At 49.6% G+C, this 13,133-nt stretch overlaps 1 protein-coding gene across 1 annotated transcript in view; it reads right to left on the bottom strand.

Moving 5' to 3' along the window:
• The window catches only part of PCP4 (Purkinje cell protein 4), a 51,698-nt gene extending 40,671 nt beyond the window's left edge, over positions 1-11,027 (bottom strand). The window contains exon 1 of the mRNA XM_079762377.1: positions 10,903-11,027. Coding sequence (XP_079618503.1) covers positions 10,903-10,911 — 9 coding nt within the window. The 5' untranslated portion in view covers positions 10,912-11,027. The remainder of the gene's footprint in view (positions 1-10,902) is intronic.
• Between the last annotated feature and the right edge of the window lie 2,106 nt (positions 11,028-13,133).

Here is a 13,133-nt window from a genome sequence, read left to right as displayed (position 1 = left end):
GTTCTGTCTTGGCTGCTACCCCATATGGCCTGTGAGGGGTAAGGACTCTGTCTTATTCCACAAACTCCAACACAAAATGGTTTCTCCATCCATGTGGGTTGAACGGTAAGTGCTGGGGACATGAAAAGGTATAGGAAACACAATCCCTTTCTTTTAAAGTTTCCTAATTAGAAGGCAGAAAGAAACATGACTGACAAAGTAAGTGATTACCGATGGTACATGCGACGGTTTTGACCATAGAAAGGGCCACCAATCCCTGAGAAAATGTTCTCTAAGAGTTTCATTTGGGGGTTCAGAATGCTCTTTCTTATTCCCACAGAGCCAGGGAGGGTACGGCAGGAGTGGAGGTGACTGGTGTACACTCAAGGCCAGGGAAACTCTGCCAGGCGAGGCGGAAGAGAACTTTGTCAACAGAGACCTTAACAAGATGGTTCGCCCACATTCGCCCTGTTCTCCCTGTGTGGTTGGGTTGGGGTGGGGCTAGGGTGGGGGTCAAGAGGTCAGAGGGCAAACCCAAATCTCTGCAAATAAAGCAAAAGACCTGGTGAAGGACAGACTGACTTGTTAAGACTTCTGTGGCTGTCCTTTATTTGTTCTGGAGACTAATAAAAATATCCAGGACAGTATTATTTTTCATATGTTCCATGTCTAAGTCCTAAATGGAATTGGGACAAGTGAAAAAATGGGTTGTATAGAGGATATGACAGGAAATGAGACATTTAATAGGATAGGAAATGTGTGAGTGAAGCCTAGACTGGCTTTTCCTTGGGAAGCGCTATGATTTTAAACAAGATTCGCCTTAGGGCACTCGCTTCCCTATTTTAAAATGACTGCTTTGAATGAAATGACAAGTGCGGCCTACTTAATCCCCTGGATTCTAAGCTGGCCATAGAAACGACCATCTTTCTCTAGGTCAGTGGCCTGTAAGCAGGCTGCCTGCGCCCGGGGAGGGGCAAGGCCACCCTGCTCAGCAGCATGGGTTGTACACAGCACAACCCCAGGGGGCGCCATTGGCACACACCGCAGTCTGATGGCACCTCTGGGGTGAGAAAGTGCTTAATTCTCACAACGGTGCATGATAGAGAGAACTCTAGAATTTCTATTTATATCTGTGTAGGATCACAGATCGATAAGAAAAAATAGGCTTAATCAATAGCTCATATCTGATGCTGACATTGTCACTCGGTGGGTAGGGAAGAGTGGAAGCCCCAGGACACCCTCACTCTTGGCTTGCTCTCAGAATACTGCCACGTGCTGCACGGTAGTTCCTCGTGCTCTGTAAGAGGATTTCTAGATTATCCAGTCTACCTTTAACTGCACTAATCTCCCCACAGTAGGTAAACGGACTTAAAAAATTCCTGCACAGTCACATGCTACAACATGGATGAACCTTGGGGTCATTCTGCTAAGGTAAATGAGCCAGCCACAAAAAGACAAATACCGGATGATCCCACTTACATGCGGTAACTAGGGTAGTCACCTTCACAGAAACACAAAGTGGAACGATGTTGACCAGGGGAGGCGGGACAGCGAGGAGGGGAGCTGTTGTTTAACGGGGATAGAGTCTCAGTTGTACCAGAGGGAAATGTTCTGCAGATCTGTTTCGCAATGAGGTAAGAAAACTTAATGCTACTGAATTTCACTCTGAAAATAATGGGTAAGAAGGTCAATTTTAGATGTTTTTTGACCACAGTAAAAAATTCCTGCATACAATTTTCACAGATTGAAAACAATGCCAATACTGCCAGCAAAAACAATGGAAGTGCTAACTAACCTGTTACTGTTAGAATATCTTCCTGAGCACCAATAGGAGCTTAAAAACCACCGTCATCAACTTCGTCTCAAAAGGAAGTGGTTTCCCAGGCCATGTGAACTATAGATTTCCATGCTTTTCCATTGACAGTGAACTTTCGCAAATGTATATTGTGCCTTGACATTTTGGCAAGGGATAACAAAGCCATTACCATTAGCAAGATATCTAAAAGTATGGTGTGCTTCATCGTTCTCTCATTTTTAAATATTTATTTTCTGTATGTTTTATACCCACACTTAATATATTAGCACTTACAATTTTTAAATAAATTTTTAAAAATGTATTGTGCACACATGCTCAAAAATTTATCTTTCCAATATTCATTTTTTGTATGTTTCGTAACTACACTTCGCATATTAGTACATTAGCACTTATACATAACTTTTAAATGAAATTTTAGAAAATGCTTTGTGCATACATGTTCAAATATTTTTCCGGAGCAGGTGCAATACCAGAAACTGTGGAGGTGATTATTCTAGAGGAGTGATACCCAAGGTCACTGTGGACTCCATCCATTGTTCTGGGCTGGATTGTGGGTAGACTGCTGGGATAGCTCCCAGAGAGCTGAGAAGCTGTGAATGCCAGTTCTTAACTACTTGTTGAGGGCTATTGTGGGAACAATGACAGCTAATTGTGGAAAAGTCAAAGAAGGGGCTAGGTAGGATAGTGCTCTCCCTAGCGGGGGACAGATCATACCTAATCACCTTCACCGGTTTGGGGAGAAGAGGTCCTATAGCAGAAGGCAGCAATTTTCAACTGGTGTATCCCAAGAATTTTATAACATGCAATACCTAACTGTTTCGTTAGGAGCACTAACCTCTTTTCCCTTAGATTGTCAAATTTTTTAAAATGACATCAGCCAGCACAACAATAGCCAACTGGTGTGAATGCATCAGAATGGTGTGAATGCATCAGAATTATACCTATTTTTTGTCAGATCAGCAAATATATATATATATATATATATATATATATATATATATATATATATATATGTTGGTGTGCTGCAGAATTTTAGTAATTAGTTTATGTGTGTCATGAGATGAGAAAGGGTTGGCAAAGCTGGCAAATGGTTTGAAGTTTCACTTATTGCTGGCTCCATCTATAGTTCTTTGAAACAGATGAAGAGATGCGAATTCTGAAGGCGGACTCAACACCCTCGCCCACCTAGGAGTGGGCAGGTTTGTGTCAACACTAGTGTCTGCTGATGCCCTCTCACCCACAGGGATGGAGGGACAGGCACCCTGGATGCTCCATCCTCCACGATTGCTCTCAGGCTCCCAGTTGGACCAATTCATGGCCCTGGGATCTCAAACAAGTGGGGAAATGTGATAGGAAACGCCTAGGCACAACCAGCCCTTTGCCAGGCCCAAGAAAACTGTTCTATTTTTCTAACACCTCCTAACGGAACAGTGGATATTACTTAATGAGGAAATTATGTATGTAAGAATCTTAATTTTTTTATCCTCACCCAAGGATGTTTTTCCATTAACTTTTTAAAGAGAGAAAGTAGGAGGGAGGAAGAGAAGGAGGGGGGGGGGGAGAGAGAGAGAGAGAGAGAGAGAGAGAGAGAAACATCTACATGAAAAACACACAGCGATTGGTTGCCTCCCACGGGGGGTGGGGGGAAATGGAGGGGGTGGTAAACCTGCAACCAAGGTATGTGCCATTGACCAGGAATAAAATGGAACCTGGGACCCTTCAGTCCGAGGGCCGATGCTCTAACCACTGAATCTAACCGGCCAAGGCAAGAATCTTAAATTTTCAAACAAGTGTAATTTCTTAATTAGACTTTAAATATTGGCACTTAGCCACATGGTGGACAGGAAAGTATGTTGGCTAAACAAAAGAACTTGAGGGGAAGGGAGAACATATTTCCTTGTAATATTTTTTTCTTATTTTGTTAAGACAAGTGCTCAAGAGGACTGTCAACCCCTGGGGTCCCCTTTTCAGGCCTTGTATACAATTAAAATAACTAGTCGGTTGGTGAGAATCTTGGCCAGGGCCCAGGTGTGGCGTTAGGGGGACAGCTGGCTGTGACCTTTGCCACACCTCTCCCCAACAGCTCTGGGTTGTAGGACCAGGAAAAGCATAACCTCAAACCAGCCTGGGTGCAAACGCGGCCTGAATTCAACTCGTCCTAGACTAGCATTTAAGCACCAGCTTTCAGAAGACGTTGCAGACCATTGAGAAAAGGATGTGCTATGGGTGGCCTGAGATATTTCCGTCTTGGCCAAGCCCACCTGAGGGGACCACCACCCTCACACCAGGGGACAGACACCTTCCTCTCCCCTCTGGGTCCCTCCCTCGAGATAGGAAAATTGCCTCATTTGCATCGTTGGCACTTCCTGGCGCCTTCCCCCTGAGATGTTTGCAGGGGACTTTTCAACTTGATGATGACTACCTTCCTGCTTTATGACCCTAATTTGTCTTCCTTTTATTTATCAGGTGGCAGTTTAAGAGTAAAAGATGAAATAATGGCATTTAGCGGGTGATTGATTTTTCGGCTGGCCATGTTATAAATATGGCCAAGCATTTCCCTTTCAGAAACGGAATGAGAAGTGATTCAGTGGGATTCTGAAGCATAAATTTAGGGCTATTTGCAAGGCACAAACAATATTCAAGCAGATGGATGCCTGGAATTATAACGCACGCTGAATTGCTCATGTAAAGCAGCCCAGAAATGAATGCGGGCTGATAGGTCCGGGCCATTGGCGGGTGTGGCAAGCTCGCCTGGCTCGTGGTACAAGACAGTGATCCATAGCACGGTCATACCCATCCCCAAAAGGCGCCTGCCCCAAATCCAATGGGGAATGTTTCCGAATTCATCTTTATACTTCGCTTCAGACCAATGCTTGGGAGAAGGATGGTAAAGAGCTGGTGCCTGGGGGTTGTAGGGGAGTGGAGACAGACCCTGTCCAACTTCCCAGTCCGTCTTTTTTTGCATCTGAATTGTCAAATATCCCTGTAAATTAAAGTATTTAAAGATGAACTATAATTAAAATATTTGTTTTAATTCATATGAACATTGAGGATTCCTGTTTAACTATTAATTGTAATATTTAACTCAGCCACTTGCTTCCTGAACCCTAGAGAGATACTGACGTCAAAACACGCCGGAACGTGCAGGCTGGCTGACGGCGACGCAGCGCGAGGGGCTGCCTTCCCACAGGCCTGCATGGGCTCCTCCTGAGTCCCCGCTAGGCACAGCCAAGTGGGTTTCCCGCCTCGACACAGCGACTGTTTTCCGGGGCACGGCCGGGCTCTGCCTCGCTCCTGCCTCGCTCCTTTTGTTTGAATGTCATAGAACTTACCTGACCTGAAATGGTCACCGGGGACATCCGCAGGATATTAGAGTTCCCCGCGCCCCCTTCAGCGCCCTGGTTTTCCTTGACATTTTCCTAAAGGTCACAAGTTCTGTCTGTTGAGATCTCCCCAGTTTTTATCATTCCCGTGGCCTGCAGGGAAAGCGTTTGCTTTGCATATGTCACAATGCAGCCCTTTCCAGCGCACAAGGACTTACATGGCGAACACGGGTTTCAAACCAGGAGGAAGACAGGACTTCTCTTTTCCAAACCTGTTTCTGCCACAAATCTCAACACTGAGAAAAGGGGGTCTGGTCCTTGGTCACATGCGCTGACCAATCCACACCCCGAAATCCAGTTATGCATCCAGTGACTGGACACCACCAGGTGCCAAACCAGGAGCCAGGCCTTGTGGATGACAGAACACTGTCCCTGTCCTCAGGAAGTTCACCGTCTAGATAGGATAACACTGATTAACAAGATGCAACCCACCCTGGCTTGTTTTTCTCAGTGGTTAGAGCATCAGCCCCCAGACTGAAGGGTCGTGGGTTAAATTCCAGGCACGTATATCAGTTCTCGGTTGCAGGTTACTCAGCCCCAGTAGGGGCACATTCGGCAGGCAACCAATTGATGTGTCACTCTCACATCTCTCTCTCTCTCTCTCTCTCTCTCTCTCCCCTTCCTCCCTCCCTTCCACTCTCTCTAGAAATCAATGGAAAAAAATATCCTCAGTTGAGAATTTTTTTTAAAATGCAACCCATAATACTTGCTATGGACTGAATGTTTGTGTTTTTCCAAAATTTGTGTGGTAAAACCCTAACACCCAAAGGTACTGGCATCAGGAGTGAGGCCTTTGGGGGCTGAGTAGACAGCAAGGGTGGGGCCCTCATGAATGGAATCAGTGCCCTTATTAAGGAGACCCACAGAGCTCCCTCACCCCTTCCACCAAGTGAGGACACTGAGAGGAGTCCGTGACCCAGAAGAGGGCCCTCACCCGCCCATGTTGCACCCCGATCTTGGACTTCCAGCCCCCAGAACTGTGAGCAATAAATTTCTGCTGTTTATAAACTACCCAGCTGTGGTATTTTGTTACAGCAGCCGAAAGAGAAGAAAGCCAACACTTTAGCAGCGTGATCTTTAATGCTGTGTTTTCTTCAAATATCAGCCAAATATAATAAAAACCTGTGCCTATGCATCCCCTAAGATCCTTCTTTTCCCTCAGTAGGAAGCCCTTTCCAGAACGTCATTCTAAGGTAATGAGAAAGGCCCAGGCTGGGGCTCATATTATTCATGGGTTCAGAGTGTGGCGTGCCCAGTGGACGGAGCACGGGGCCACAGACAGATGGCGAATGCCCTCCACCTAGGAGAGCACCTCGAAGAAAGCCTGAAAGCAGAGATTAGAATTTCACCAAACAATGCGGAGACTGTTCATCATACATTCAAGGCACTTTCCATCACAAAGCCCCTGTTCCCTTGTCATCGCGATCACACTATTCCACTGAACCTTTAATAAAATCAACTGTAACTCATTTATTCCACCTTTCCGGGGGGAAACACACACACAGTACATCTTGCACTCTTAGAATTCCGAGAAGAAAACCAGTGCGAGTTCTTAGTCCCACGGCATCCCTTAATGACATGCAGGATGCGGGAAACGAATCGTGTGTCAGCCCCGCAAACACATTTGCATGCTTAACTGGGGCCTCTTCTCCGTTAGGAAGAGTCGGACGTCGAACCCAAGTCGTAACGGGTGTCTTTTTAGACCTAATATCTCCAGTTACAGGAGAGAGAGTCTCTATCATTGTGTGACACAGCAAAACCATTTGGGTCTTGCTGGATCTCCCCCTATCTTTACCGCATCACACCCCCAAATAAGGTTAAAGCTACACGAGACATTGAATGGTCATTTGACCTTCTGTCGCTGGGCCCTGGGGGCCAGTGGCAAAATCCACATTTTGTGCCGTTTACCCTCGGGATCTGTGCTTAACTGGCCAGAGGTACACAGTTCCTTGCAGACCTAACCATCCCTCCATCCGCCTGTGTTTAGTTCGCTATTACACCGTAAAGGGCACACACCCATAACAGTTCTCATTCTAGACCTGACACAATTTTCCCTTCGTCTTACTGTGTGTCTCACCGGCCGGTTGCCCTGATGGCTAACTAGGTAAGCCCACAGACCAGTGTCACATGATGTTATTTTAACCAATGGCTACTTTCGACGAAGGGAAAATTGTGTCTTTCCTATACCCCCCCCCCCGCCCCCCCGCTCCCTGGGGCCCCAGGACTGAAGTGGGGCCAGCCACCCCTGCTGGTCCAGCACAATGATGGGCATTGCCTTCTGCTTTCCGTAGCGATTTCACGCATAAGCAGTAGCTTCTGATGCCGTGCTAAGGACAGACATGTGGGGCTAAAGATGTGCCCTTAAATGTCCTTGGCGTGTTCAGACCACGCCTCTGACAGGCACAGGCCTTCTCTTGCGGCCACTGTCTGGCTGGAAGAAATGGCCATGACCCTGGCGCTGCGTCACAGCATCCCATCCAAGCCGATGAGAGAAAGGCGCCCCTGACGGGAAATAGGAGGATTGGGAGGCTGCTTTCCCAAGGGGTCTCCACTCTAATTAATAGCTGTCAGCTGATGCCTGGGGCAGCCGGGAGCCCCCCTCCCTCACACACAGGGCGGTGCTGCCTCGTTAGGAAATCAACTCTCCGAATGTTCCCCTTGATGCAGTGACATCTCGCTGCTGGCTCTCCTCAATAACTTCCTTTGCAAAGCAACTTGAAAAGAGACCCCTGGCGAAGACAACAAGACTCGTGGTCATTGTTTGTGGGACTCTTGTCTTCGAATCATGTTAGGTGGCTAACCAAAGCGGGCTTTTACTCCTCCCTGGGCCTGGGAGTCCGGCGGGGAGAGAGGAGGATGCTGTGTGAATTGCACTCGGCAGCCAGGCTTTCTGATCCGGCTGGTGCACCTGAGCCTGCATTGTGATCCCTGCTAAATTATCTCCCAGCTCATCTCAGAGCTGCTGCAGGCACATCTGACAGACTCCAGCACCGAAATGTAAATCAGACGCCCCCACGAGCCACCCCCGCTCCCTCGCATTGCCCTAACTTTGGACTTGACTTTGCTTGCTCTACTTGAGCTGCTCTCTTCAATCACCTGTCATTCCCCCCGAAAAGCGATGTCACAGGGGATACAGAAGACATTGTGTTGTACAGTCATCCAGCTTAAAGCCAGCTCCAGACTCAGTTTACCTGCCCGCCTTCCCTTAAAGATGGGAAGACCAGGAGGAGCAGAGCCAACCCCCCCCCTGGGGGTCATGTGGCCCTTGGAGGGTCTCTCCGCCCAGCGGGGCTCATGCCCTGGCCCCAGGGGGCCGCTGGGAGCTCGGGAACTCTGCAGCTGGCACTGAACCCTGACAGCTGGTGCAGGATCCATTGCCCACCAGACTCCAATAAATCCAGGAGTCAGAGGATGGCGGGCAAAATCCTGTGCCTTGTCCCTCGCAGTCACGAGGTACACGCGTAAGTCAAGAATCATCTGAAATCCATCCCAGCCTGAGAGTTATTAAAACTAGAAGCCCCGTGTAATTCATCCAAGAAGAAAAGCTTGGAGAGAAGGGGGGATCTGGTTCCCTCCCCAGAAAGGAGCTTCTGCTCAGCTTTATTAAATGTTTTAAGCAGATTTAAGTTTTAGTCCAAGGACACATTCCCGCTCTCCAAGGAGCACCCCCCTCTACCCCCCAGAAACTGGGAGACCAGCCAGAGAGCTGGGGGCTGGGCTGGGGGCCAGCGGAGGAGGGTGCAGGAGTGAAGGGTTTGGTGGGCAGCAAAGGGAGGCTGTGGGATTCTGTCAACATTAAAGGAGCGAAGGCAGGGTCGTTGCAGTCGCCTGCCAACTCCTCTGACGAAATGCGGGGGGCAGGGCTGCACTCACTTCACAAAGCAGAAAGGAGGCTGTGACTCCAATCGTGGGGTGAGGTCTGGGACACTTGCTCTCTCCCAGGGGACCCACAGTAAGAGAGCCCCTCGGAGCTGGGCATTCTGGAAAGCTCATGAGAACGACGCGGGGCAGGAAGGTGGTGACTGCACCGGCGCGGAGAGCTGGCAGGAGGCCCGCTGTCCGAAGGATTCCTGGCAGCTGACTTGATCAAAGAAAGGGAGCCCCGGGGCTATGCCGCTTCCCAGTCCTTCTTCCCTATGAAACGGGGAAGTCGTACGTAAACACCCACTGCACACGGGCATCCCTTCTTGTTGGAAGCAAGGTGAGCTGACACAAATAGAGAAGCTTCTGGAATCTCCGGGGAGTCTAGCAGAAAGACCCCCACCCAAGCATGCAGGAGATGGGGGACTGGATCTCACATCCCTGTGTCTGCTTTGAGCCCCCACCTCCTTTTCCTTGGCTCCCACCCTCCTCCTCCTCCTTTCTCTCCTCAGGCACCTGCTGTTCAGAGGGTCCCTCATGCCCTTGGCCATCCACCTGGCGGTCAGCTGCCCAGCACTGCAGCCCACGTCCTGGGTCTGTCTTTCGCCTGCTGGTGGCTTTGAACTAGTTGACCTTGAACTTTTCCATGCCTCGGTTTCCTCATCTGTCAAGTGGGACTAATACGAGCACCTACCTCACAGAGCTGTTGGGAGGCTCAAATAAGGTAACGTGAGTGGATGCTAGACGCCCAGCTGGGCTCTGAGGCCGCGGGGCCACTGGGAGCTGCTGCCGTGGTTACTACTGTTGTTGTTGGAAGGGTTTCAGCCTTTCCCTCCTCTCCCCACGCTCGCCTCACCCTCCTCCTCGGCGCCATCCCAAACCCCATTCCCACATCTCATCAGGCTGTGCCCGCTCATTCTTCCTGTCATGTTTACATCCCAAGCCACCCATCAGAGAGATAAAAGCGGCGAAGACACATTTTATTTCTGAAGTTGTTAATTTTACTCTAGACTTCCTAAAAAGGATCACCCATCTGTCAAAAATAAATAAAATAAAGACCGAGAAGATGGAAGATCTTACAAAGTCATTATCTGAGTGCCAACCGAAAGGAAGTGAACACGGACCGTCTTGGTCGCGGAGTCCCATTAGAGGGGGTGTCGCATGACCCAGATCTGCCCCCTTGGGAAGAGAGAAAGAGAATGTGATCTTTTAAAAAATAAAATGAGCCCCAGCAAAACCGATTCTGTGTAGACATGTTCAGAGACGTGACCTTCTATGTAAAATTGTCCCTCTTCCACCCAGCATCCCCCGTCTCAGAGCCACACACCTGGACACACACACTGTTCACGGGTCGTCAGCTGGGCTCCTTCCTGGGACTCCGAGTAGCTGCAGATGCTGGCTGCACAGCCCACGCTTCCCCGCGCTTCCCCCGCAGCACCGAGCAGCAGCACCCCTTCCCCACACTCCCCCCAGAGGCCAGCTCCCCAGCCGCCTGCCCGGAAAGCTGTCCCCTAAACAAACACATGAGGAAGTAACACAAATCTTCCTGAGAGACTCCAACAATCGGCTTCCTCTCCTGAGGGCTCAGCCCCACAGCGCTCTCCAAAGTCACAATCCAGTAGGAAGCAAACAATGCGTCCCTTTCTCTCTTTAAGGCGAATTTTTAAAAAGTTGCAAACTTAACCGGTCCCTGCACTTGCCCCGCACAGCAAGCCATACATAGTGTGGGTCTTCAAAGCCCATAGTTACAGGGCTGGCTTTCACATTTTCAGAGATAACTGAGGTCCCTTCTTCCCCCGGTCCCCTCATCCCACCCCCACCCCCACCCCCGCTCCCCAAGTTCCCTGTAGAAGTACCACTCACCTCGCTCATGATGCTTCACCACAGCTCTGGTCCTGCCGCTCAGCACGAGAACTGCTCAGGGGTGGCTCGCTGCTCCACCAGCCCTGGCTTTCCTCTTAAAAAGGGCTGCCCCGTGGCATCATGCCTCCCTAAGCCAATGAAATGCATTCACCTGGCTGAGCAGCTGGCAGACATCTGAGAGCACACAGGGCCACCTAGTGGAAGAAAGAAGGAGCACACTCCAGGTCACGGCTCCCCATTCTGCCAGGGAGAGAAGCAAAGGAGGTTTTCTTTAAAAGTCAAAGTCAGCCAGGCAGAGAAAGATAAATATCACGTGATCTCACTCATTTGTGGAATATAATGAACAACATAAACTGATGAACAAAAATAGATCCAGAGACAGAGAAACATCAATCAGAACGTCAAACCTCAGGGAAGGTAGGGGACAGTGAGGGTAAGGGGGAGAGATCAACCAAAGGACTTGTATGCATGCATATAAGCCTAATCAATGGACACAGACAACAGGGGGGTGGGGGAATGAATGGGAGGTGGGGGGTAATGGGGGAACAAGGACACATATGTAATACCTTAATCAATAAAGAAATCAAAGAAAGATCAGTGGGGTAAGGGTAGGGAATGAACAGACAGAGCAGAGAATTTTTAGGGCAATGAAATACTCCATGATTCCATAATGATAGGTAAATATTATTATTTTTAAAAAAGTCCAAGTCAGAGGTACAAAGACTGTTCCTTAACGCAAGCGGGGCGGGATGTCAGTACATGGAAAACATGTTTTCAATGTCAGTGCGAAGAAGGCTCGTTTTTTTAAATATATATTTTATTGATTTCAGAGAGGAAGAGAGAGGGGGAGAGAGAGAGAGAGAAACATCAACAATGAGAGAATCATTGATTGGCTGCCTCCTGCACACCCCACACGAGGGAATGTGCCCTATCTGGGAATCAAACCATGACCTCTGGCTGGGCGAAAGTTCATGTTTTAATTATATTTTTCAGTTACAGTTGACATTCAGCATTTTATCAGTTCCAGGTGTACCGCTCCGTGGTTAGACATTTACGTAATTGACGAAGCGATTCCCCCTATAACTCTAGTGCCCACCTGGCACCATCCGCAGTTATTACAATATCATTGGCTGTATTCTCTGTGCTGGCTTTTACATCCCCATGACGATGCTATACCGATCCGCACTTCTTAATCCCTCCCCCTTTTGCACACAGCCCGCCAACCCACCTCCCCTCTGGCAACCCTCAGTTCTCTGTGTCTTTGAGTCTGTTCCTGTTTTGTGTTTTCATTTATTTTGTTCTTTAGACTCTACGTATAAGTGACATCAGGTGGTGTTTGTCTTTCTCTGTCTGACTTAGTTCACTTAGCGCACTACCCTCTAGGTCCATCCATGCTGCTGCCAGTGGTAAGATGTCATCCTTCTTTATGGCCGAGTAGTATTCCATCGTCCCCTCGTCCACAGATGGGCACGTGCCCCCTCGCCCCCCCTCCCCCCATGGGCTGCTTCCACCGCTTGTATTGGAAGTTTGTTCCTGAAGGGAGAGCAGCTCTGAGGCACGTGTGTGCTAGGTCTCACCCCTCCTTGTTTTCCGGGCCCTGCAGCTTCCCCCGCCCGGAAGCACACACCTCAGCGGTTAGAGCTGAGCATTGCCACTCCTTCTCCCCGAGCCCAGCTCCCCAGGCGCTTCATCCTGGCTTGAGGGCGTGAGGACTGGCCCGTGGACTTGGAGACGCGCACTGTGGCAGGAGAGGAGAGGAGGCCCCAGGCTTTCTCTGTGGTGGTCATGACGTGGCCAGCGGTGCAAGACTCTGCTTTGACCCTGGAGTCTGCTGAAGGTGGGACGACCTCACCCTGTCCAGCGTCTCTATGAAGAGGTCTAGTCTTGTCCAGCCCTGAACTCGGGATGCTGAAGAGTCTCCACGGCAGCCAGCGGCCCCTGACTGCCCCAGGGCGGGCGCCGCAGATGGGGCAATGCCGATGCCCAGAGCTGAGACGCAGCGGCTGCCCGTCTCCATGACCCATCGCTGGTCACGGTGACCCCTGCCACTTGCCAGCTCCCACTGGTCCCAGAGCCCAGCAGAGCCTCTGCACGATAGCAACGACGCCGTGTCCTGGCAAACACCCCAAGCGACGAGGTGCCAAGGGCCTGCTGGAGGTACAGGCATAGCCAAGTGGTGGCTACCAAATAGCTCACGTGGGTACATCGGTGAGACCCTGGGTGGCTGGTAC

Source organism: Cnephaeus nilssonii (genome assembly GCF_951640355.1).
Source record: "Cnephaeus nilssonii genome assembly, chromosome: 3".
Lineage (NCBI taxonomy): Eukaryota > Metazoa > Chordata > Mammalia > Chiroptera > Vespertilionidae > Cnephaeus > Cnephaeus nilssonii.
The sequence above is the reverse complement of the archived record's forward strand: the minus strand, read 5'-3'. Positions and strand labels throughout refer to the sequence as shown.